Source organism: Microcebus murinus, chromosome 3 (assembly GCF_040939455.1).
Source record: "Microcebus murinus isolate Inina chromosome 3, M.murinus_Inina_mat1.0, whole genome shotgun sequence".
Classification (NCBI taxonomy): Eukaryota; Metazoa; Chordata; class Mammalia; order Primates; family Cheirogaleidae; genus Microcebus; species Microcebus murinus.
This window is the reverse complement of record NC_134106.1, coordinates 60,852,922-60,880,589: the sequence shown is the minus strand read 5'-3', so window position 1 is coordinate 60,880,589 and position 27,668 is coordinate 60,852,922. Positions and strand designations below refer to the sequence as shown.

Below are 27,668 nucleotides of genomic sequence, written 5' to 3'. Positions count from 1 at the left end.
AATGAGTCTAATCTTAACACCATCCCAAAGACTCTTGTTGGCACAACTGGGAAGAATTAGGCTGCCTCAAGATAAAAGGCCTAAGAGCTCTATAGGATGGTCTTTTCCAAGACAACACAGAACTAAGTCTTATGGTCTACAAAACATAAATATTTCTTTTACACCAATCCTTAACAGATTAATGTAGCATATTCTCAAATATCAGATGGAGACCAAGTTACAAGTCACAAGTTGGTATTAGAGGATATAAATGGGCCCTTTACTTTCATTACCATTTTCTGGCTAAAACATTTCTTTCCCCATCCATAAGAAATGTCAAACAAAAAAACTTACAGGCTTCTCAAAATTGCTCTCCTTTTCAGATGGTATTTGTAAAGTAGGTTGCCAGGGCAAGGAGCTGTCACACATCTCTAGATCATCAAGCAAATTTTCTAAAGCTGCTAGCTCAATGTACTCACCAGTCAAGTCACATTGGTCATGTGTCTGGGAAATAGTAAAAAGTAAAATAAAAACAAACAATACCATTTCCTAAAACAATACTGGAAAAGACCATGTTTCCTACAAACATCATTTTATTGTATCTCACCTTTCTTGGTACTTCAGCTCTCTCACCGCCCACAACATTTTCATAAAGGCTATAGCGTTCAGCAGCAGCAGCCGGAGTAATGACGTCAGACTCAGTCTTCCCCTGCAGGCCCTCTACAAAATAGGAGTCATTTTGCATAATTGTATGTATAGTAAAATGGGACACAGCTCCCACAAGCCGAGGAATTTCACCTTGGCCTATATCAGCTTTCAGCAATGTCTCTTGGCCAAATGCAATTGATGCATCACTGGTCAGTGGTAAAGCACCTTGTGATTCTGCACCATATGCCACCAAGTTTGCTGAAAAGCTGCTTCCTACAGCTGTGGGTGGACCTTCAATGGCATTACTAGAGTTAACATCCTTACCCAAATTATAGTTTGAGGAATCTGCAACTTCTTCAAAGGTTGGCTGCTTTAAATCTTGTAAAACCAAAGAATCTGAAGTTGATACTTTCATATAATAATTAATATCTGAAGATCCTACCTTCTCTGCAAGGCCAAGTGCAGGAACAGACTTTATCTTCCCAACGGGAAGAAATGGTTCATTGTTTATATCATACTGAAATAAAGCTGACTGTGTTTTGCCAAGACCAACAGCCTGGTTGTAAGATTTTTCACTTAAAGCAGCAGATGACTTAAGCTCTGTAATAACAGGAAGTGGCTTACTGAACATTTCCTGAGGAGTATAAGGGGGTGATTTTAAATTTGGATGCTGGTATAGGGAGCTATCATCATCATCTTTTTTATGCAACAATGGTTTTGAAGTTTCTGGCTCAAATACCCCAGGAGTAGATTGATAGCGTGGATGTTTAAGCTCATCAAAGAAAGAGTTTTCATCATTATAATTTAATGGGGAAAAATCTGAATATTTTGGTTCTCTCTCTTGGCTGTCATCTGTTAAAGATTTATTGATGTCAGTTTGGATTTCATTTACTGTACTCTCTTTCTTGGAAGGCTCAATAGAGGCAATAACTGCCTCAAAGGCTACATTTTCAGTAGCATCAACATTTTTCTCACCAAAAACAGAAGTTGCCCTTTGTTTTCCTTCCTCTTGAAAATACAGTTGTTCTGATGTCTCATCCAAATGGGATTTAACAGTCTGATGAAGACCAGCAGAAGGCTCCATCTTAGAGGTATCCCGTCCTCTGGAGAGTATATGTGCTTCTGCAACTTTTACAGTATTATCAGGAACTACAACATTCCCAATATATTGCTTTTGTGCAGATCTGGGTTGCACCTCTGAAGATATTAAATTGTTTTTAGTCTGTGTTTGTTCAAAGTATTGAGATAATTCCTCCAGCAGATCATCTTCATCTTTTTCATAATCCCCCAAAGAATCCATCTGTTGTTGCACCTCATTCTCAGCTGGAGCCCTTAAACAAACACTATCAGACGTCAAGGGAACCCCTTTTCCTCTTCTTCCAAACAAACGTCGCAAGAAAGAAAATGACATTTTATCATCATGAGGAGCAACTTCGTGTGGAAAAGAAGCACAGTCCTTACTGATTACACATGTTTCTGGATGGTGTGGAGTTCCCTCGTTGTTCCATGGCACACAGGTAAAAGGAACACTAAAATTGTTACTTTCCTGGGGAATTTTACTTTTATCAATTGTTTCACATGAATCGAAAAAAGAATCATGGTCCTTGCTGATTAAATATGTTTCTTCCGGCTGTAAAACTCCCTGCGTCCAGTACTGTGAATGTGAACAAGAAGCATCAAAATTGCTGCTTCTTTTAGTGTCTATGTTTCCATCAGTTATATCAGATGAAGTTGAAATTGAAACTTCATCTTTATCAGTTAAATTGATTTCTGGCTGCTGTGTATCTTTTTGTGTCTTCCATGACATATATGAACTAGGAGCACCATAACTATCAGAGACGTTGGGGGTTTTCAGTTCATCAACAGTACCAGATGAAATAGCCTCTTCATTATTCCCTTGTAAAGAACGCTGAGATCCAACAGCTGTGCTACCTCTAAGTGTGTGCTGAGATACACTAAAGCAACTGTTAGATAAGTCTGAAGTTACTTCTGAGGTAGCCTGGAATAAAGCTTCACTAACTTCTGATGGTCGAGAAAGCCATTCAGTGTCTTCAGATCTATCAGGAATTCCCCTGAAAATACACAGTTAAAAATACATAACACATTAAAAACATTTAGTACTAACACAAAAACATAAAACTGATATGTCACTGAACTCAAGTTTATTTGAAAAGTATGTTGAAAAAGAAAGATCTCTCATGCCTGTAATCCTCGCACTCTGGGAGGCAGAGGCGGGCAGATAGTTTGAGCTCAGGAGTTCGAGACCAACCTGAGCAAGAGTGAGACCCCCATCTCTACTATAAATAGAAAGAAATTAATTGGCCAACTAATATATATATAGAAAAAATTAGCCGGGCATGGTGGTACATGCCTGTAGTCCCAGCTACTTGGGAGGCTAAGGTAGCAGCCTCTTGAGCCTAGGAGTTTGAGGTTGCTGTGACCTAGGCTGACACCACGGCACTCACTCTAGCCTGGGCAACAAAGTGAGCTCTGTCTCAAAAAAAAAAAAGAAAAGAAAAAGGAAGATCTCCTAATATCAAATTCCTTTAAGGTGGCTAATGACTGAACAAAGCAAATTTTTAACCAGAAGGTGAACTACCACCCTATGACCCTGATAATTATCTCAGGCTTCTCCTAAAACAACAGACACAGAATCTGATTTTCATAATGCCAAAAAAATTGATTCTTTAAATTAAAAATTCCAAATAGTCTTTTAAACTCTACTACTTTAAGTGTTTCAGGGGTCCTCAAACTTTTCAAACAGGGGGCCAGTTCACTGTCCCTCAGACAGTTGGAGAGTGTGCACTGTGGGCCCAGGACCAGTCAGCTGCTAAGCAAGACAGGCAGCGGCAGCAAAAACACCCGGCGGGCCGGATAAATGTCCTTGCGGTCTGCATGTGGCCCATGGGCCGTAGTTTGAGGACCTCTTTAGTTTATCATCTACCATGATTTAATACTCATTTAACCTGTATTAACTGTTTTGCTAGTCATTCATTATGCTCTTGAAAACCACTCAAGAAGTGATCTACTCCCAAAATACAACAGTAACTTAATCATTTGTTGATGATCTAATATGTACAGATCACTTTTCATAAAAGTAATTAGAAAGTAATATATAGCAAAAGGGTATCAAGTCTTAATTTAGGGCCTTATTACCTTCAGAGCATGTGCCAAGAACATCTAACCTCCACCCCAAAGTCCCACATCAGCCTGAAGTCACTAATATTACTAACAACTTAGAATAAGAAAACAAAGAGCAGAAAGGTTACATGCAAATAAGTAAATCATCCTACCTCAGAGGTGCAAAGCCTAGTTCACTTTGGTGAAATAAGGAGTCAGACCCAAACTCTTGGTCTTGTGACGGACATGTCAGCAAAGGCAAATCAGGAGAAGCAAAGCTATCTTGTATGACTGTAAAGTTTCAAATATAAAAATGCTGAGTAATGCTGAAAATTGATTATTTAGCTTACTCAAGTAATATTTTAAAGTACCTAAACAAGTTGCTATCTGGAAGTATGTACAAGCATTAGAATAATAATATAACAGCAGGAGTAGTAGCTATCAATTACTGAGAGCCTGAGGTCCAGGCACACTTAACATACAATATTTCATTTAAATTCTCATGGCAACCTTGAAAGGGTATCATTATACTTATTTTTTTATTATTATTTTTTTTCATTGCAACAACTATTTTTCATTGCAACAACTATAGCCTGACAATATTATACTTATAAGTGAGGAAAAATACTAATCGAAACAAAAATTATTATAAAATCAATAGCATTATATTTAAAATTAATTTAACTTGATGGGTGATGTTTTGTTAAAACTAAATTGCTTTTTCAATATGACTATAATACTGATTGCTACAGTATAGTTTCTTGATTTCAAAATGCCTATAATAATATGTAGAGAGTGAGGACTCCACTTTCTCACCACTGTTCCCCTTGAAATTACTACAAACCAAGGGTTCACAAAGCTCACTATGGTACCTTCTACCTTTCACCTGCTGCTCTCACATACCCTGCACACCTTACCTATCATTATTCATCACACTCTTATTTTAATCTTTGGTCTATCTGCTTCCCATCTAAATTGTCACCTCCATGTCTGCTTTATTAACAGTTATACCCTCAATTCCTAGCAAAGTACCTGCTATATTTAGTAGGTACTTGAAACAGATTCATTTACTGAATGAATAAAAAATGAGAAACTGATAGATAACCATTACCCCCAAGGAACAATTGGTATGCTTCCTCTTTGGCCTCAGCTTGGAGAATCAGTCTTAAATCTTCATAATAGTCCTTCACCCACTAAGAATCATGAAGAGTTTTTAACAGTCCCCAAATACACTAAGGCTAATGCTACAAGGGGAACCCATGGGCAAATACGGCAAATTTACTATTTCCAATTAACTACAGACTGAGTATTTAAAGAACCTGAGAGTCTTTTCTTAAAAAAAATTAGAGTTATCCCTAACCAGGTGCAGGAACCTACAGAAATCTTTATTACCTTAAATAACTATTTAGGTATAACTAAAGAATAGTAAGTAATAAGTAGGCAGCATTTCAGCATCTCCTTAAATATTTAAGAATATTTCAAAGTGCAATTGGAGAGTCAGATTAATAAACGGGAAAATGTATCTGTTAAAGGAGCAGACCAAAACTGTAGAGCTGTGGTCCCCAATCCCCTAAATACTGGGCCACACATCACTGCTTGAGCCCAGTGCCACCGACAGCAGTCTCCCGCAACTGGCCCCGGTCAGTGGAAAAATTGTCTTCCATGAAACTAGTACCTGGTGGCAAAAAGATTGGGGACTGCTGCTGTAGAGGATGGATATGTGTGCATTTGCATAGTGGGAAGGCTGTATACCTTACTGGCAATGCCTTTTTCTTACAATTTTCAACTGCTTCTTATGTCCTCACTTTTAAACAGCTGTTAATGGCTTGGATCCCTCTTTTCTGAGGTATCTAACCATTCTGGCACCAGTCGTCATCAATGACATTTGCCATTGATAAGAGCCTAAACAGCACAATGATGGTACTTATGCATAATAAAACAGCAATGATGGAATTTTCTATAAATTACTGGATTTGCTCCAATAATTTAAAATGTTCTACTTTACTTATAGTAGGTGAGAAGCTAGAGTTATAAAACTTTACATTAAGCCGGGCGCAGTGTCTCACGCCTGTAATCCTAGCACTCTGGGAGGCCGAGGTGGGAGGATCGCTCAAGGTCAGGAGTTTGAAACCAGCCTGAGCAAGAGCAAGACCCTGACCCTGTCTTTACTAAAAATAGAAAGAAATTAATTGGCCAACTAAAAAATATATTTAAAAAACTAGCCGGGCATGGTGGCACATGCCTGTAGTCCCAACTACTTGAGAGACTGAGGCAGAAGGATTGCTTGAGCCCAGGAGTTTGAGGTTACTGTGAGTTAGGCTGACGCCACAGCACTGTAGCCCGGGCAACAGAGTGAGACTCTGTCTCAAAAAAAAAACAAAAACAAAAAAAACTTTACATTAGAAAACACTTTAGAAGTCACATCATACAGTCTCTTACCCAGTGCTGAAATCCTTCTACTACAGAATTTTCCTTGACATTTTGCAGTGACATAAAGCTCACCTTTTGTTATTGTTATATAGGCTTTTCCACTATTAAATGGCTCTATTAGAAAGCTGTTTCTTAGATCAAGTTGAAAAACAGCCTCTCTACAAGTTATATACTCATTTTAACCTCTAGAGTAGGAGTTAGCAAACATTCTTTGTAAAGGGCCAGATGATAAATATTTTAGGTTTTGTTAGTAATATATAGACTGTTGCATATACTTCTGTTATTTGTTTTTACAATTCTTTAAAAATGCAAAAACCAAGCTTTGGCCTGTCTGTTGTAGTTTGCAGACTCTTGCTCTACACCATACTCATTCCATGGTACTGGTATTTTCTGTTTACTGGATTGTCTTCCCAGAAGAGGAGGTAGCTTTCATCTACATCCGTAGCATCAAACACATAGTAGGTACCTAGATATTCATTACCTAAATGAATAAGAAATAAGTTGCTTCCTCTTTAGCATGGCAGCCCTTCAAATATCTCATCATAGCAAGGTTTTCTCTTTCATCTACTATTATAATCATCTCCTCCCACAAAAGTACTTTAATTGTTAACATCTTTCTTAAAATGTGGACCTAAAATTGACTTTAAGGATTCACATCATAGATTACGATGGCACTAATATCCTGATTTGGATAGCAATGGCTTAAGTTTGAAAAGAATTTGTGAATTAATTTGCTTCTCTACAAAACTATAAAACCATCTTCATGACTGAATTCCTTGATGATTTGAAAAGTACTTAAAATTTATCTTTTGTAAAGAGCTAACAAATGAGTTCTACTCTAAACAGGAAAGCAGTTAAAATCGACCTCACTCAACCTCTTTACCTCAATTTTTTGGTGTGAAAGCTGGGGATAATAATATATGTTTTAATTAAATCTAAGAATCAAGTGAGGTAAATGTGAACATTTGTTTTTTGTTTGTTTTCTAGGGATCTTTGAGTCTCCACTGCTGAAAGAACCAGTCAAAGCATAATTTTTATTTATCTCAAAAACAACTCTATAAATTCAGGACTAAGAAGGAACACCCACTAGAGAGGAAGTTATCCCTTTTCTGCCTTCTATGAGCAATAGGACATGATAAAATAAGGGGCACACTTAATATAACTAGACCAGCTGGCCAGTGTGAAAAACCAGAAATAAGCCAATCCCTTTGAGTATGGTAAAATAAGGAGGCATTACCTAACAATGGAGAACATAAGAGATTTCTGGTGGGTGCCTTTACTTGATTTTCTGATTGGGTCAATACACCCTCCTCCACAGAGGGGAAGTCTGTCACTTCAGTCCCTTCTGCTGTTGCACTAAACTCGGTCTGAGGTGTAGCCAAAGTTAGGGAAGAGTCCATTTCTTGAGGAAGACAATGCCAAGATTCTATTCTCTGAAACAATAATTTTAAAGGAAAACATGCTAAGTCATTAACCAAGTTACAATACATATTAACATTTAGATTAAAATGTTCACTCATGTAGCATATAGCTTCCTATTTAATGACATTCTTATTAAAGTATGGAAAATGTAAAGTTCTATGTTTCTCACAATATTAACTATATTTTAGACCTTTTATCATTACTACTCATCTCTTAAAGTGTTGAAGAATCACTGTCATTTCTGGTCTATTTCTTAATAGTTTGTTCTCATCATTAAATAGATTTGGTTCTATATAAAATTCTACAATATGATCATAATAAAACTGAAAAAAATTTTCTAAACCTAAAGCTACAATACTCTCTACATGTGACCACTTTACTGAATTTTTATTAACTATACTAATTTCTAAAGGACCCTGACTTTTCTTAGTATATAACATTATCATATTATCCATGCATAGTGATGACTTTGTCTCTTTCAAATATTTACTCTTATCTTAGTGGCATGATTCAGAGCAATGCTTCTCAATCTATGGGAAAGGACCAATTTTTCCTAATTCCAATTCATTATACTTTATTAAAATGCTAATAAAATTAATAAGCTGATTTTTTTTTTTTTAGAGACAGTGTCTCGCTCTGTCACCCAGCCTGGAGTGCAATGGCCTGATCATAGCTCACTGTAACCTCGAACTCCTGGGATCAAGTGATCCTCTTGCCTCAGTCTCCCAAGTAGTAGGGACTACAGGCATGCACTACTATACCTGGCTAATTTTAACAATTTATTATAGAGACGCAGTCTCACTATGTTGCCCAAGCGGATCTCAAACTCCCGGCTCCAAGTGACCCTCCCTCCTCAGCCTCCTAAAGTGCTAAGATTATAGATGTGAGCCACCACACCCAGCCTTACTTTTAAAACCAGTAAAAATAACTAGAAAAATGAAATTAAAAAGTTATATAAGCCCAAAATACAAAACACAAGCCCAAATGTTTGATTTGTAGTTCTAAAAAGAGACAAAATTACTGTCAAACTGCTATAAGAGTTTCTAAACACTTCCTCTCAATTTCTGTACTTACCTCTTGACAGACCAGTAACAAATAATTCATGGAATGGCACCAATCCACAGAATATACTAAATAGCAATGCTGAATTAAAGTTGAAATAAATACTAATAGTGGCCAGTGTTAAAGGCATTTCCTTTTTAAATTTGATATTATTAATAGCTAGTATATTCTTCCTATCATGCTATGAAGGTATTCTTTAATTTTCATTTCTAAATAATTTGATTAGGAATGAGCAATAAATTAGATAAAACTACATTATAGCATCTTTTCCCCCCCTTTAAAGCTGATAAAGAACAGCAATAATTTTTTTTTTTTTTAAGAGATAGGGTCTCGAGCTTCAAACCGGGTTTTGTTTGGAATCGCGGTGAGAAAAGTTTCTCTGTGCTGCGTAGGGACTAACAATGGACACCCAGAAGGACGTTGAGCCACCAAAGCAGCAGCCAATGATATATATCTGTGGAGAATGTCACACAGAAAATGAAATAAAATCCAGGGATCCGATCAGATGCAGAGAATGTGGATACAGAATAATGTACAAGAAAAGGACTAAAAGATACAGTGGTGGTTTTTGATGCCAGATGAAACCTGTGAATTCAGAGGATCGTCTTCATGTATTTGCCCCATTAATGTTTCTCATTATTGTATAACTTTTGGTTAAAAATACAGTAATACTCCCCACTTACCCTCAGGGGATATGTTCCAAGACCCCCAGTGGAGACCTGAAACCTCAGATAGTACCAAACCCTACATATGCTGTGTTTTTTCTATATGTATGTACCTATGGTAAAATTTAATTTATAAATTAAGCACAGTAAGAGATTAACAACAATAATAAAATAGAACAATTATAACAGTATACTATAATAAAAGTTATGTGAACGTGACTGATTTCTGTCAAAATATGGTATTATACTGTACCCACCTATTCGGGGACTGTGATTGACCATCAGTAACTGAAACTACAGAAAATGAAACTGTGGATAAGGGGGGACTGCTGTACTTATGAATACAACTATATACATATTTTGTTTTTGAAACCATATTGTATTTACGTATCAATATTTTGTATAAAGTTTTTGTTCAATGACATGATTTTTAATTTTATTGTATATGTAATCTGACACACAATAAAGGTTAAAAGTGCTTCCCTAAAAAAAAAAAAAAAAAGAGAGATAGGGTCTCACTATGGTATCCAGGCTGGACTTGAACTCCTGGGTTCACGCGATCCTCCTACCTCAGACTCCTAAGTCAGTAAATTTCTTTCTTTTTTTTTTTTTTTTTTTTTTTTTGAGACAGAGTCTCACTCTGTTGCCCAGGCTAGAGTGCCGTGGCATCTGCCTAGCTCACAGCAACCTCAAACACCTGGGCTCAAGCAACCATTCTGCCTCAGCCTCCCAAGTAGCTGGGACGACAGGCATGCGCCACCATGTCAGGCTAATTTTTTCTATATATTTTTAGTTGGCCAATTAATTTCTTTCTATTTATAGTAGAGACGGGGTCTCGCTCTTGCTCATGTTGGTTTCGAACTCCCGACCTTGAGCCCACCTTGGCCTCCCAGAGTGCTAGGATTACAGGCGTGAGCCACGAGCCCGGCCAATACATTTCTTTATATTAAAACATCTTCAGGGTCAGGCACGGGGGCTCATGCCTGTAATCCTAGCACTCTGGGAGGCCGAGGTGGGTGGATTGCTCAAGGTCAGGAGTTCAAAACCAGCCTGAGCAAGAGCAAGACCCAACTGTACTATAAATAGAAAGAAATTAATTGGCCAATTAATATATATAGAAAAAAAAAAAAAATTAGGCCGGGCGCGGTGGCTCACGCCTGTAATCCTAGCTCTTGGGAGGCCGAGGCGGGCGGATTGCTCAAGGTCAGGAGTTCAAAACCAGCCTGAGCAAGAGCGAGACCCTGTCTCTACTATAAATAGAAAGAAACTAATTGGCCAACTGATATATATATATAAAAAAAAATTAGCCGGGCATGGTGGCTCATGCCTGTAGTCCCAGCTACTCGGGAGGCTGAGGCAGAAGGATTGCTTGAGCCCAGGAGTTTGAGGTTGCTGTGAGCTAGGCTGACGCCACGGCACTCACTCTAGCCTGGACAACAAAGCGAGACTCTGTCTCAAAAAAAAAAAAAAAAAAAAAAAATTAGCTGGGCATGGTGGCGCATGCCTGTAGTCCCTGCTACTCGGGAGGCTGAGGCAGAAGAATTGCTTGAGCCCAGGAGTTTGAATTGCTGTGAGCTAGGCTGACACCATAGCACTCACTCTAGCCTGGGCAACAACAACAAAAATCTTCATATTTCTTACTAGGTAGTAGTGGATCCAACTTTTAAATCATATTTACAAGCATATTCTTTAAAATTTTCACACTTATACAGCCATAATTAAGATTAATCATCATTTTAGAATTCCTGGCTTTGTTTTCTAACTTTTTTTTATAACTTTGTTTTATATTATTTTACATAAGGAAAGTCAATTTTCCTTAAAACTTTAAAATATTTCAGCAGTGAAATCTATTAGGTCCAAAATCTTTTTTGATAGCTAGTACCATCATAACTTTCTCAATTTTCTTCTTAGTAATCCTAATCCTCCCTCTATAAACTTTGATACTTTTGTATAAATTCCATTTCATTGGGGTTTTTTCTTGATTGTATTTATTAGGAATTTATCTACTTTTTCCATTATTTCTTGAATTTAGCAATTATATTTCATAACTTATTTATTTGTTTTCTTCTGTGTCATGTTTCCTCTACTTGCAGTTTTTCAGTCTTTACCCAAAATCTTTGGTTGAATAATTAATTCATCCAATTTTCCCTTATTTATTAAATAAAAGCATGAGAAAATGACATTATATTGATAGCAACCTTACATATACAATACATTAATTTGTCATTATTTTATCATCTATTACTATAGCCTTCTTCCTTGATCAACTCAAATGTTTTTAAGAGAATATAGGTATCTTTTAATTCCCAGATGACCCAGAATCCATAAAAAAAAGATGTATTATAATTTTCACATTTTCCAACAAGACTTTTGTCTTTGAAGAAGTATTTTCAATATTTAAAACTCATAACTAAAATGTTCATACAGTAAGTTTTTTTTTAAAAAGGGATCTACTACCTACCATATAATATCAGTTATACAAATATATACAAAGAAAAAAGGTTAGCAAGAAATATTCTAAAATGTTAACACTACTCATCTATGGCTTGTGAGATTATGGAAGAGTAAACTTTTGAAATTCCAAAATATCTCAATCCCTCCTATGCTGGATAAATTAGTCAAAACTATAACATCAAATTGCTACTGGAAACATGCTTTTCACCTTTCTAATACTTGAAAATAAAAGGACTATAAGAATGATTAATTTTGAATTTTTTCTTTTGAGAACATTCCATTCTACAGGGGATAGTGGGCCAATGAAAAGTTTCAAAGCAGGAGAAGTCCAATCATGTTATGACTCTTACTACAGCAAAATATCTAGCTCTATGACTCAAAGCTCAGCCTCTTTGACCATACTTTGAGCCGAGGTCCCATAGTTCACTCCTCACTCCCGATTACAGACATATCCATTAGTGCTCCTGCCCATCCTCTGACCTCTACAGATAACTTACTCTCTAGCTTCTCAACTGCAATAATTCTTTAACCTCATGAAGACAACTATCCTATCACATTTATAATTTTCATCATTCCTTTCTATTTGTATTTCCCTCTTTATTCCTCTGAGAGTTCACAGTCCTCCTTATAATCACTTTCCTTATAATAATTTTCCTTAAATAATTTTCCTTTCCTCCTTATAATCACTTAACTTTCTTGCATTTTTCTCCCACTACTCTATTTGCCAGGTAAAAGTTAATGCTGGTCGAACTGTCTTGCCTGAATTCAAGCAGTAGCACGTTGCTGGAGAAATCATACACCCCAACTGACTGGTTTTCCTTTAAATTTATGACATTAAACCTCAAGGGCACTCAGTATTGCCTGGAAATCCTACTACATTTTCCTGGTGAGCTGACTCTCTTAAATGATTACATTATACTTTCTCTCTCCTCGGAACTACTGAACTCTCCTTCATTTTCAACTGATGACCTCATCTCCTACTTCAATCAGTATACAGCATTGTCTTCCTATCACCATCTGGTGATTTACAACTCCATTATCGGATTTCTACCTTATGACTTTTTAAAAATGATCTCTCAGACCAGGTGCAGTAGCTCACGCCGGTAAGCCCAGCACTTTGGGAGGCCATGGCAGGAGGATCACTTGAGGCCAATAATTTAAGTGAACTATGATCGAGATACTGTACTCCAACCTGGGCAACAGAGCAATACTCTGTCTCTTCAAAAAATGTTTTTAAAAAGTCTAACTCTAGGCCGGGCGCGGTGGCTCACGCCTGTAATCCTAGCACTCTGGGAGGCCGAGGCGGGCAGATTGCTCGAGGTCAGGAGTTCTAAACCAGCCTGAGCAAGAGCGAGACCCCGTCTCTACTATAAATAGAAAGAAATTAATTGGCCAACTAATACATATATAGAAAAAATTAGCCGGGCATGGTGGCACATGCCTGTAGTCCCAGCTACTTGGGAGGCTGAGGCAGGAGGATTGCTTGAGCCCAGGAGTTTGAGGTTGCTGTGAGCTAGGCTGATGCCACGGCACTCACTCTAGCCTGGGCAACAAAGTGAGACTCTGTCTCAAAAAAAAAAAAAAAAAAAAAAAAAGTCTAACTCTAGAGGCCTTTCTATCTATTTCATGTTTTTCAATGTTTTCCTTCCTATATGTGATTCTCCCACTTTCCTTCATTTTTCTCTCATTACTAAATCATTCTTCTCCCCTGTAAACATATTCATATAATTTCCCATCATATTATAAAATGAATTTTAAAATAACCTCTGTACAACATTCCTATTCTTTCTGCATCATGCATTTTTTTGCTGTGTTTCTATCATACAAAGATTCTTTGTCTTATACCTTTTAAATCAATATAAAAAGGCCAACAAATCTCTAAATATTTTTGACAGATATGAGCAAGGATAACAAATAAGTATTCAGGCCAGGCGCAGTGGCTCACGCCTGTAATCCTAGCACTCTGGGAGGCTGAGACGGGTGGATTGCTAGAGGTCAGGAGTTTGAAACCAGCCTGAGCAAGAGCAAGACCCCAGATCTACTCTAAAAAGAAAGAAATTAATTGGCCGACTAATATATATAGAAAAAATTAGCTGGGCATGGTGGCACATGCCTGTAGTCCCAGCTACTCGGGAGGCTGAGGCAGTAGGATTGCTTGAGCCCAGGAGTTTGAGGTTGCTGTGAGCTAGGCTGACGCCACAGCACTCACTCTAGCTTGGGCAACAAAGTGAGACTCTTGTCTCAAAAAAAACAAAAAAGAATTATTCAGCCTAAAATGTCAATAATGCCAAGGTTAAGAAACTCTGGTCTAGAAGAAAATCTCTGTGATCTAGTATTAGGTGAAGATTTCTCAGACAGGATACAAGAAGTACAAGCTACAAAAGGAAAAATAAAATCAATAAACCAATTTCATAAAAATTAAAACTTCTGCTTTTCAAGACAAGAGAATACACAGATAAGCCATACTGGGAGAAAATATTTCCAAAAGACATTTGATAAAAGACTTGCATCTAGAACTATAAAGAACTCTCAAAGCTCAACAAATGAAATAAAATAGCCATAAAAATTGGAGAAGAGATTTAAACAGATCTTTCACTGATGAAGAAAGATGAAGGGCAAATAAGCACACAAAAAGATGTTCAATATCATTAGTTATCAGAGAAATGCATATTAAAACCACAATGAGACACCACAATATACCTTCCAGAGTGGCTAATATTAAAAAAACAAAAAAAAACTGACGTACAAAGAGCTGGCAAGAGTGCAGAACAACTAGAACTCTCATACACTACTGGGAATACAAAATGGTATAACCACTTTGGAAAACAGTTTGGCACTTTCCTATGTTAAACATACAATTACCATATCAGTCAACAAACCCATTCCTAGATATTTACTTAAGAGAAATGAAGTCAGGCCGGCACAGTGGCTCAAGCCTGTAATCCTACCACTCTGGAAGGCCGAGGCGGGCGGATTGCTCGAGGTCAGGAGTTCGAAACCAGCCTGAGCAAAAGCAAGACCCTGTCTCTACTATAAATAGAAAGAAATTAATTGGCCAACTAATATATAGAGAAAAAATTAACCGGGCATGGTGGCGCATGCCTATAGACCCAGCCACTCAGGACGCTGAGGCAGTAGGATTGCTTGAGCCCAGGAGTTTGAGGTTGCCGTGAGCTAGGCTGACACCGCGGCACTCACTCAAGCCTGTACAACAAAGCAAGACTCTGTCACAAAAAAAAAAAAAAAGAAATGAAATGAAATGGAGTCATATGCCTACTCAAAAACCCATACATAAATAGAATACTACTCAGCAATAAAAATTAAAGTGGAACAAACTATTGATACATGCAATAACATAGATAAATCTCAAAAGCATGTGCCAAGTGAAAGAAGTCAGATTCAAAAGTTTATACACTGTATTATTCTGAAAAGGTAAAACTACAGAGACAGAAATCTGATCAGCAGTTGCCAAGGACTAGGGGTGGAGGAAGTAATTGACTACAAAGAGACACATGGGAACTTTTTTGGGGTGATGGCAAAATTGTGTATCTCAAATGTGGTGGTGGTTTCATGACTATATATATTTGTCAAAACTCATTTAACAAACTGTACACCTAAAAGAGTGAATTTTGATATATTTAATTCATACCTCAATAAACCTGACTTTTAAAAACTAAGGGTAGGATATCAGGAAATGGAAACAAAAAATGTAGACCACTCTTATATTTCACTTTATCAGGGAGCAAAATATTCAATGGGGCAGTAGCTGTAAAGGAAGAGAGGATGAGACATTTGTACTCAGGTTGCTAGCAATGACAAAATCTGAACTCTGACCCTGGAGGAGTAAGAGAAAGCTGAAAGGAGATATTGAGGGAAAGACTGCTGGAGGTTAGATCAAAGACCTGGGAACTTCAGGCATTGGATGGGTAATGTATTAATACGTTGAAATGAGAAAAATAAAAGAGAGCAAGACAATGTAGCAAGAGCTGTAGTTTTCAATTAATAAAGAGTGATAGCTCAGATGACAGCAACGCAGACAAACAATGAGCACAATAATCAGAAGAGGAAAAGAAGGAAGAGAATTAGAGAGTTGCATAATTTTCTAGCTATTCTGAGGAACCCAGTATGAAGGCAGAAAGGAAATGCTTGCTATAGGATTCATCATGGTTTGTATTTTATAAGATGGGGACAAAAGGAAGATATCAATATTTGGACTATGTTCTATCAAAAACATGCCCTCAGAAAATATTAAATTACTTAGGAATATATCCCTGTATTAGTTTCCTAGGGCTGCCTAGGAAACAAAGTGACACAAACCAGGTCACTTAAAATAACAGAAATTTATTCTTTCACAGTTCTAGAGTCCAGAAGTTTGAAATCAAGATGTTGACAGGGTCATACTCCCTCTGAAGCCTCTGAGGTAGGATCCTTTCTTACTACTTCTACCTTATGGAAGCCCCTTATCTTTTGGCAGCATAACTCTAATCTCTGCCTCCATCTTACATGGCCATCCTCTCCTTCTGTGTCTTTTTTTTTTTTTAGTTAGTTAGTTAGTTTGAGACAGAGTCTCACTTTGTTGCCCGGGCTAGAGTGCCATGGCATCAACCTAGCTCATAGCAACCTCAAACTCCTGGACTCAAGTGATCCTCCTGCCTCACCCTCCCAGGTAGCTGGGACTACAGGTATGTGCCACCGTGCCCAGCTAATTTTTTTCTATATATTTTTAGCTGTCCAAGTAATTTCTTTCTATTTTTAGTAGAGATGGGGTATCGCTCTTGCTCAGGCTGGTCTTGAACTCCTGAACTCAAATGATCCACCTGCCTCGGCCTCCCAGAGTGCTAGGATTACAGGCGTGAGCCACCATGCCTGGCCTCTGTGTCTTTTTCTTCACATGGCATTCTCCTCTTACATAGCCATATTGGATTAAGGGCCCACACTACTCCAATATGACCTCATCTTAACTGAAAATAATTACATCTGCAATCACCATTTCCAAGTAAGGTCACATTCTGAGAACTTCAACATATCATTTGAGGGGCACAATTCCACCCAAAAAAATCCTCCTCCATTTAATGGCCCCAGGGTACTGTGCTTTTTTCTGGTCAAGGTTTCCCTTAATTCCTTTCCCTCAGTGACAGCAAATCTCCCTTCCTTCATATTTCACATCTAATGGATAACCACTGCAATTTAAGGAAAACTGAAGACAGAAGAAATATGCTACCCAAGTTATTAGATAATCAGCTTTACCAATATTTAACCATTGTAAAAGTGAGGCTGCATTTTTCCTCCAATAACCATACATGAGCTTTTTTCCTATCTGCTCATGATTTTTGCATTTCTTCAAAGTTAATGACTATGTTCTAGATCAAGGTTCTGAAAGTGTGGTCCAAAGATCCCTGAGGGTCACTGACATCCTCTCAAGGAATCTATTAACAGCCTCCTTTTTCTAACTACCTATCTGTGTAAGGCCAGAATGTCTTCATATACTTCAACTAAAAAAAAAAAAAACACATCCCAACAGACTGAATGCAGAAGCAGATATGAGAATCCAGCTATCGTGGTAAATTTTATGTGTCAAAATGACTGGGTCACAGGGTGTCCAGATATTTGATTAAACATTATTTTGGGTGTATCCATGTGAGTGTATTTGGATGAGACTGACGTTTGAATCTGGAGAATAAGTAAAGCAGATTGCCCTTCCCAATCTGGTCCAATACACTGAAGGTCTAAATAGAACAAAAGGCTGAGCAAGAGGGAAATTACTCTCCCTGCCTGATGGCTTTCTAGCTGGAGGCTCTTCTGCTTTCAAACTCAGACCAGAATTTATACCACTGGCTGTCCCGGTTCTCAGGCCTTTAGGCTCAAATTTTAACTATACCTCAGCTCTCCAGGGTCTCCAGCTTGCAGATCTTGGGAATTCTCAGCCTCCATAATCACATAAACCAATTCCTTATAATAAATATATATATATAAATAGATATATATGACTCCTTTTTTTATAATTTTATATTTTCTTTTTACTTTTTAATTTTTAATTAATCTTTTTTTCTTTTTTTTATTTTGTTAAAGCAGCCTATATCTGTATATCTTACTGGTTCTATTTCTCTAAAGAACCCTGACTAATGCATCAACTGGTTTCTGTTAAGCCAGACATCAAAGAGATTTACAAAAATGTAAAACAGTGCTACTTTTCCAACTAATTGTTTTTGGTTTTGGAAAATAGTCATTTTTCACTTTAAATGTACTACTTATGGTAATATGTAATGGGTGTGTTCTTTTGAAATAAATTTTAAAATAAATGTTTTTAAATTTCTTGTATGCTAAATATCTATATAGATAATCCACATAAACAAAAGCTCTTTAGAAACTTTTGAAGAATATAAAGAGTTCTGAGACCAAAAAATAAAGTGAACAGCTGTTCTACATAAAGGTTGTGAAGATCTGTTAGAAAAATAGAATATTAGGCCAGGTGCAGCAGCTCATGCCTGTAATCCCAGCACTTTGGGAAGCCAAGGCAGGAGGATAGCTTGAGCCCATGAGTTTGAGGCTACAGCTAACTATGATTGTGATGCTGCACTCCAGAATGGGTGAAAGAGTGAGACCTTGTCTAAAAAAAAAAAAAGAATATTACAGCAATTTAATTATTTCTATTCTTCACAGCTAAATCAGAATTTCTTGTGCTATTTATCTAAAGAAAATGTTTGCCAGTTATAGAAGACATACCTGATCATCCCCAGAACCCCACTGAGCTGTTGTTTCTGGCGCATTTGTATTAGTAATCTGTGTTCTACTACTGCCTTGATGAAATGACTGTTGCCATACATAACAGTTCAATGGAACAACCTGAAAATCAAAAGCAGACTTAACTTGAGTCATTAACACAACCACTCCAATTATATAATAAAAATACTCTAATATTTAGATCATACTTCTCAGTTTAAAAAGCACTTTCACATATATAATATTTCCACTTTGCAACCACTATCCAAGCTATCTATTATCCTCAGTTAAAAAATAAGGAAATAGGGTCACATTTTCTCAGGGCCTCTTGAGGCCATTTGTGCCACCATGTAAGCCACTGTGCACTTTGAGAGGCTGAGGCAGGAGGATCACTTGAAGGCAGGAGTTTGAGACCACCCTGGGGAATATGAGGAGACTTTATCTCTAAAAATTATTGTTTTTAAATTACCCAGGTGTGATAGTACATGCCTATAGTTCCAGCTACTCAGGAGGTTCAGTGACCAATGATCATGCCACTGCACTCCAGCATGGGCAACAGAACAAGACCCTGTCTATTTAAAAAAAGAAGAAATAAGGATGAAGTCATAAAAGTAAAACAGGTAGCCATGAGTTAAGAAAAGATGAATGCTAACAAAAAAATTAATAACCCTAAATGTAAGTCATTAAAAAGGTTGAGATAATACTAAATAGCACATAATTAAAGGCAAAATAAGTGAGTTATAAGTTACCACCCAATAGTAGCACACAGTGGGTTAAATATAAGAAACCGGAAGAGACGTGGGAGTACTTTAAGGAGCCACAACATAGACCATTTAGAAGTTTTCGGGTAAAGTATAGCAGGAATAGTAAAGAGGCAATATCTGATAACTGCTAATGGATCTACACCAGCCAGAAGAAAAGACAACCCAAGGATATTATGACCAGCTATTATATCTTTTTTTTTTCAACCTACTTCAGAGACAAGGGACCAGTTCTATCAATTTCTGTGTCCACACAGATCAATGGAACAGAGAACCCAGAAATAAAACCACATATCTACAACCAAACGATCTTTGACAAAGAAGACAAAATATACACTGCAGGAAGAACACACTATTCAATAAATTGTTCTGGGAAAATTGGATAGCCTCATGCAAAAGATTGAAACTGCATATCTCTCACAATACATAAAAATTAACTCAAGATGGACTAACAACTTAAATGTGAGACCTGAAACAATAAAAATCCTAGAAGAAAACTAAGAAAAACTCTCCTGGACATTGGCCTAAGCAAAGACCAAAAGCAAATTCAACAAAAACAAAAACAGACAAATGGAATTTAATTAAATTAAAAAGCTTCTGAGCAAAAGAAATAATTAAAAGAGCAATAGACAACCTACAGAATGGGAGAAAGTATTCCCAAACTATGTGTCCAAAAAAGGATTAATATCCAAAATCTACAAGGAACTCAAACAACTCAGCAAGAAAAAAACAACTCCATTAAAAAGTGGACAAATGACATAAATAGGCATTTTTCAAAAGAAGATCTACAAAGGCCAAAAAACATTATGAAGTATGCTCAACATCACTAGTCAGCAGGCAAATGCAAATTAAAACCACAATGAGATACCATCTTAGGGCAAGGGATGCAGTGAAAAGGGAACACTTACATGCTGTTGGTGGGAATGTAAATTAGTACAACTTCTACGGAAAGCAGTATGAAGATTTCTCAATCTTCAAAGAACTAAAAATAGATCTACCATTCAGTCCTGCAATCCCACTATGGATATATACCCAGAGGAAAAGAAATCATTATATCAAAAAGACATCTGCACTCATATATTTATCACAGCAGAATTCACAGTCACAAAGATAAGGAATCACCCTAAGCACCCATCAACTGATAAGTGGATAAAGAAAATGTGGTATACATATATCAGGGAGTATGAGTGATAAGAAGAATGAAAATAATGTCTTTTGAAGCAACTTGAATAGAACTGGAGGCCATTATCCTAAGTGAAATAAATCAGAAACAGAAAAATAAACACTGCATGTTCTCACCTATAAGTGGGAGCTAAACTATGGCTACGCAAGAACACATAGAGTGGTACAATGAACACTGGAGACTCAGAAACGGGAGAGGATTGGAGAGGTAAAGGATGAAAAATTACCTATAGGGTACAATGCACAGTATGTGGGTGATGGGCACTCTAAAAATCCAGACTTCATTACTATACATGTAATGGAATTCAACTTTTACCCCTAAATCTATTAAACTAAAATAAAATTCTTTTCTTGAGCAAAGAAAAAAAGAAAGGAAAAAAAATTTCTGTGTCTGATAATAGGCAGAGCAACTAACTTACTACAAATTACCAAGAGTGTAGAAAGAAATTCATTAAAATTAACAAGAACTCTTTTATGTGCATAACTGAGCTCAAAAGAAATTCAGAAAAGTCACTACATCTAAATAACAAATACGAAACTAAAAATCAAAGCAGTAATTGAGTGATCACAAAGCCTGATGTCTCACAGTTCTAATTTGTACAACCTAGCCCTCATGTAGGTTTGGGGCTAAAATTTATACCCCTTCATGTCTGTGAAATCACAAGCTGGAAAATCAAAAGTGATTCCAGGTTAGCAACACCTCAAAATGCCTGATAGAAGCAAAGTACATAAGACAACAAATAAAAATTTTAAAAAATAAGATGAAAGAAATATATCTGTAATTATAATAAGTATACATGTACTAACAGTAGTTTAGAAAAGATATTGTCAGATCAAATTTTAAGAGATATATGCTATTCGTAAGCTACATGTTATTTATAACAAATATACCTAAGTCATAAAGACACAGAATGTTTAAAAATAAAAGTACAGAAAATAATATGCCAGGAAAATATTAAAATAGATTACCTACCTACATATATACACATATATAAAATATTGTTTCACATCTGGGATTCTAAGTGTCTTTTCCACCTGTTTTTGACTCAAATTTACATATTTTAATTTTGAAAATCCTTCCTTTTTTGAATGGATGCTATTCCTCTTTCCTTTATCTCTTCTGTACCAAATTAATGTTATATCAGGGTTTCTCAACATTGCCACTATTGATATGTGGGGCTAGGTAATGTTAATACTTTGTTGTGAGAAGCTTTCCTTTGCACTGTAGGATGTTTAGCACCAACCCTGGCCTTTATCCACTAGAAGCCAGTGGCACCCTAGATCCCCCCAATTAGTGACAATGAAAAATGTCACCAGACATAGCCAAATATCCCCTGAGAGCCAAACAGCTGCAGCTGGGAACTACTGTGCTATGTAAATTAATACTGAGTATAAAGGATGATAACTACATAATGATAAAATTACCAAGTCATCTAGGACTGCAGTCCCAAACTCCCCAACCATAGACCAGTTTGTGGCATGTTAGAAACCAGGCTGCACTGCAGAAGGTGAGTGGCAGGCAAGTGAGTGAAGCTTCACCTGTATTTACAGCCACTCCCTATCACTCACATCACCCCCTGAGCTCCTCCTCCTGTCCCATCCCCTCCCACCAAAAATTGTCTTACATGAAACTGGTCCCTGGTACAAAAAAGTTGGGAACTGCTGATCTAGAAGATATAACAATTCTTAATTTGTATAAGTCTCACTAAATATTTTAAGGCTATCTTAACAAAACTATAGGAAGAAGATAAATCTACCATCATAGTGGGAAACAGACAAAAATAACCAAGCAATATACGAACAAACTTGATCTAATAACCTTACATAGAATTTAGTACCCAAAAAGAAAAAACAAACTAAAACTCTATTTTCTACTTCTATATTTCTAAATAACTCAAATAGCAATAAAAATTAAAAAATAAAATGTTAAAATTTTATTTTTTAATAAAAATTTGTTTTATTTAAATAAATTAATTAATTAAGTAATTTTAAAAAACATTTTTTTTTCAGGTCGCCGGCTGCTGCCACAACAGGCCCGCTGGGCCCAGCAGCAGCTTCTTCTTCACCCCTAATATAATAAAAAAAAAATTTTTTTTTTAGACAGAATCTCACTCTGTTGCCCCGGCTAGAGTGCCATGGTGTCAGTCTAGTTCACAGGAACCTCAAACTCCTGGGTTCAAGCGATGTTCCTGACTCAGCCTCCTGGGTAGCTGGGACTACAGGCATGCACCACCACACCTGGCTAATTTTTTTTCTATTTCTGGTAGAGACAAGGTCTTGCTCTTGCTCAAGCGGGTCTCAAACTCCTGCTCTCAAACTCCTGAGCTCAAATGATCCGCCTGCCTCAGCCTCCCAGAGTGCTAGGATTACAGGCGTGAGCCACTGTGTCCGCCCCCCAATAGAAAATTAAACAAAATAAAATAGAAAGTAAAATATTTAGAACAAAAATTTCAGTACTACATATCAAAATTCATAGGATGTCACTAAAATGGCACTTAGAAAGAAACACAATTCCCTAAATGCATTTATTAGAAATAGAAGAAAAGTTGAAAATCAATGAGATAAATTTTCAATTCAAGAAGCTGGAAAAAGAACAACAAAGGAAACACAAAGAAAAAGAAAATAAATAATAGGCCGGGCGCTGTGGCTCACGCCTGTAATCCTAGCTCTTGGGAGGCCGAGGCGGGCGGATTGCTCAAGGTCAGGAGTTCGAAACCAGCCTGAGCAAGAGCGAGACCCCGTCTCTACTATAAATAGAAAGAAATTAATTGGCCAACTGATATATATATATAAAAAATTAGCCGGGCATAGTGGCGCATGCCTGTAGTCCCAGCTACTCGGGAGGCTGAGGCAGAAGGATCACTGGAGCCCAGGAGTTTGAGGTTGCTGTGAGCTAGGCTGACGCCACGGCACTCACTCTAGCCTGGACAACAAAGTGAGACTCTGTCTCAAAAAAAAAAAAAAAGAAAAGAAATAATAAAGCTAAAAAAAATAATCAAACAAAAATTAGGAAAAAGCAAAGACATGATCAACAACCCAAAATCTGGTCATTTCAAAATGACCTATTCAACAGATAAATCTCCAGCAAGACTGATAGAGGAAAAAACTTAAAAAGGCACAAATAAATAATACAGATTCCACAAAAGGAGAGAACTGCAAATCAGTTGAAAACAATGAGACTAACGTATAAAGCTTCCTAAAAATGTGAAAACTCATAAAAAGTAGATAATCTTCAAGAGAATACATAGTTACCAAATGGAAAGCTTGAACTACCCAAAAAATCAATCAATTAAATTAAATCAGTAGTTAAAAATTTCCTTTGAAGTGACACTAAGTTCAACAACAGAGAGGATGCCAACAAGCTGGCTGACTAAGAAGCTCTAGGAACTCATTTCTCCATGTCAATAAACCATGTAAACCAAATAAACAACAACATTCAGAACAAAATAGCCTTGTGAGAACTCTAGCCCTTTGCACTCGGATGTTGAGTGTGATTCAACACGGTTAGCATCGGTAGCAGCTCACACCATGAAAAACTAGAGATTAAAATTACTCTTTGAATGTATCAATAATTTGAAATATAAAAAAATCCAAATAAATAAGTTTGTATGAAAAGAAACTCCAGTTTTTTATTCTACTGCCGCACTTTGTAAAATCTGGGGCATTTAAAAAATTAGATCCCGAGTAGAATAAAGGAATCGAGAAAAAAGCAAGCGAGTGCAAACTAGAAACCAGGAAAGAAGCTGCAGCAACCAAGTAAATGCCTAACCAAGAAAAAAGCACACTTGAAACAGTAAAAAATTTTCTGGTGTTTTTTTCTTATGTTTGTATAGTTTGGATATCAGATTGGAGGCCACTGCAAGCAGTTGCATGAGAACTGCAGGAGGGCTGCACATGTACAGGCAGTGTGGGAAAGATATTATGAGCAGGGAAAGATAGCACAAGATGTAAGGAAAACAGGGATGAGGCTTTCAGGGCAATTAAGACATTTCAAAGAAGCCAAGTTTGTAGAGGAACTAAAATAAAAACACACACACAGGCTCACAGAAGATATATCACCAGAAAAAGTTTGAGAGGACCATGGGCCTTTACACTAGGCTAATCAGTGAGGGTATTCCCCTACACACAGCCAGTCCTCCTAGACTGAGAGAGGTGGCTGTTTATTCAAATGCTCAATTTTTAACAAAAGATCACAGTATACAAAAAAAGCAAAGAAAGAAAAACAGAAAGGTAGCCCATTCAAAGGAACAAAAGAAATCTCTAGAAACTAATCCTAAAAAAGCACAGGTCTCTAACTTACTTGACAAGGATTTAAAACAACTCTCTTTTTTTTTTTGAGACAGAGTCTCACTCTGTTGCCCAGGCTAGAGTGAGTGCCCATGGCGTCTAGCTCACAGCAACCTCAAACTCTTGAGCTTAAGCGATCCTCCTGCCTCAGCCTCCCAAGTAGCTGGGACTACAGGCATGCACCACCATGCCCGGCTAATTTTTTCTATATATATATTAGTTGGCCAATTAATTTCTTTCTATTTATAGTAGAGACGGGGTCTCGCTCTTGCTCAGGCTGGTTACTCCTGACCTTGAGCAATCCACCCGCCTCAGCCTCCCAGAGAGCTAGGATTACAGACGTGAGCCACCGCACCCAGCTTAAAACAACTCTCTTAAATGAGCTCAGTGAGCTAAAGAAGACAGCTAAATGAACTCAGAAAAATGACATGAACATAATTAAAATATCAACAAAGATTTCAGAAAAGAGACAAACAGAAATTCTGGACTTGAAAACACAATAAATTGAAAAATTCACCAGAAGGGTTCAATGGCAGACTCGGACAGAAGAAAGAATCAGTAAACTTGAAGATAGCTCATTTGAAATTATCAAGTCTGAGGGGCAAAAAGAAAAAAGAAAAGTAAAAAGAGCCTATGGAACTTAATGGGACATAACCAAGCAGACCAATATTCTATTATAGGCATTCTAGCAAATGAAGAGAGACAGAAATGGGCAAAGAGTTTATTTAAAGATAAAATGATTGAAAATATCCCATATTTGAGAAAAGAAATGCAAGCTCAAATAAATCCACGTTCTGGATAAACCCAAAGAGATCTATACAAAAACATAGTATATCAAACTGTTGAAAATGAAAGGCAAAGAGACAATCTTGAAAGCAGCAAGGAAAAAGCAACTTATCACATACAAGGGAGCTTTAGTAAAATTATCAGATTACTCAGAACACTCAGAACATACAGTGGGATACTATATTTAAAGTAGTAAAAGAAAAAAAAATCTATAAACTGAAAATACTATAACAATTAAAACTGTTCAAGAATGAAGGGGAAATTAAGACATTCACAGATAAACAAAAGCTAAGGGAGTTTATTACCACTAGATCTGCCCTTAAAAAAATGCTGAAGGCAGTCCTTCAAGTTGAAACTAAATGACACTAGATAACAATTTGAAACCACAGGAAAATATAAAGTTTTCTGATAAAGATAAATATATGGACAAATATGAAAACCTGTATTATTTTAATTCTGGCCAGTAACTCTACTCTTAATTCCTATATAGGAATTAAAAGACAAAAGCACAAAAAGTAACTATAAACTTATGTGCTATGATCTGAATATTTCTACCCTCATGAAAAGAGTAATCCTTCATGGATTAGTGGATTGATGGGTGAATAGATTAATAGGTTATCATAAGAATGGGGGTGGTGGCTTTATAAGAAGAGGAACAGAGACCTGACCTAGCACACTCAGCCCCCTCACCATGTAATGCCCTGTACTACCTTGGAAATCTGCAGAGTGCACACCAGCAAGAAGGCCCTCACCAGACACAGCCCCTAGCCCTTAGACTTCTCAGGCCTATAAGAAATAAATTCCAGCTGGGCATGGTGGCTCACGCCTGTAATCCTAGCACTCTGGGAGGCTGAGACAGGAGGATTACTCAAGGTCAGGAGTTCGAGACTAGCCTGAGCAAGAGCAAGACCTTGTCTCTACTAAAAATAGAAAGAAATTAGGTTGACAACTAAAAATATATAGAAAAAATTAGCTGGGCATGGTGGTGCATACCCATAGTCCCAGCTATTCAGGAGGCTGAGGCAGAAGGATTGCTTGAGCCCAGGAGTTTGAGGTTGCTGTGAGCTAGGCTGATGCCATGGCACTCACTCTAGCCTGGGCAACAAAGTGAGACTGTCTCAAAAAAATAAAAGAAAATTACAAACCAATATCCTTGATGGATACTGAAAAATTTGCAAAACTCCTCAGCAAAATATTAACAAACAGAATTCAAAAGTACATGGATTATAAACCACGTCCATACTACCCACAGCAAGGCAGAGTTAATATATAATCCCTACCAATGGGATCCTGAATGGATAAAGAAACTGTGAGGGCCAATGGATAAAGAAACTACAGGGACACGCCTGTAATCCTAGCACTCTGAGAAGGCAAAGCGGGCAGATTGTTTGAGCTCAGGAGTTCAAGACCAGCATGAGCAAGAGAGACTCCAACTTTACTAAAAAAAAAAAAAAAAAGGAAATAAATTAGCTGGACAACTAAAAACATATATAGAAAAAATTAGCCAGGCATGGTAGCACATGCCTGTAGTCCCAGCTACTCGGGAAGCTGAGGCAGTAGGATTGCTTGAACCCAGGAGTTTGAGGTTGCTATGAGCTAGGCTGTTGCCATGGCACTTTAGCCAGGGCAACAGAGTGAGACTCTGTATCAAAAAACAAAAAACAAAACAAACAAAAAAAAAGAAACTCTTGAGATACACACATGTACACATAGAGAAGTACTATTTGGTCTTAAAAAAAAAAAGGTGATCCTGCCATTGCCACAATATGGATTAACCTGGAAGATATTAGGCTATGTCAAATTACCAGATACAGAAATCAATATACTGCATGATCTTACTTATAAGTGAAATCTATTTTTAAAAGTCAAATACACAGACTAAAGCAGTAGATACCATGTATAGAGGGTGGAGGAGGAAATGAGACTAGATCAAAAGATATAAAGTAGCAGATGTGAAAAACAAGTCTAGAGATTTAACATACAACACGAGGACTACAGTTAATAATATTGTATTGCCTTCAGGATTTTTGCTGCAAAAAAAGAGATAACTATGTGAGATGGCAGATATGTTAATTTGCTTGACTATAGTGACCACTTCACTAAGTATATATAAAAACATCATGTTGTATATCTTAAATACATACAATAAACA

The 27,668-nt window shown here is 37.0% G+C and overlaps 1 protein-coding gene and 1 pseudogene across 5 annotated transcripts in view; one reads left to right on the top strand and one right to left on the bottom strand.

Moving 5' to 3' along the window:
- The window catches only part of ALMS1 (ALMS1 centrosome and basal body associated protein), a 192,754-nt gene that overhangs the window by 147,669 nt on the left and 17,417 nt on the right, over positions 1 to 27,668 (bottom strand). For 2 of the 5 annotated variants that reach the window (XM_076000887.1, XM_076000890.1), the window contains exons 2-5: positions 18,504 to 18,623; positions 7,415 to 7,610; positions 3,921 to 4,038; positions 587 to 2,699 (exon numbers count right to left, since the gene is read on the bottom strand). In XM_076000887.1, the coding sequence (XP_075857002.1) occupies positions 587 to 2,699; positions 3,921 to 4,038; positions 7,415 to 7,610; positions 18,504 to 18,623 (2,547 nt within the window). The remainder of the gene's footprint in view (positions 1 to 586; positions 2,700 to 3,920; positions 4,039 to 7,414; positions 7,611 to 18,503; positions 18,624 to 27,668) is intronic. The other 3 variants (XM_076000891.1, XM_076000888.1, XM_076000889.1) reach the window with 3 other exon arrangements.
- Positions 9,001 to 9,517, top strand: LOC109730592 (DNA-directed RNA polymerases I, II, and III subunit RPABC4 pseudogene; annotated as a pseudogene).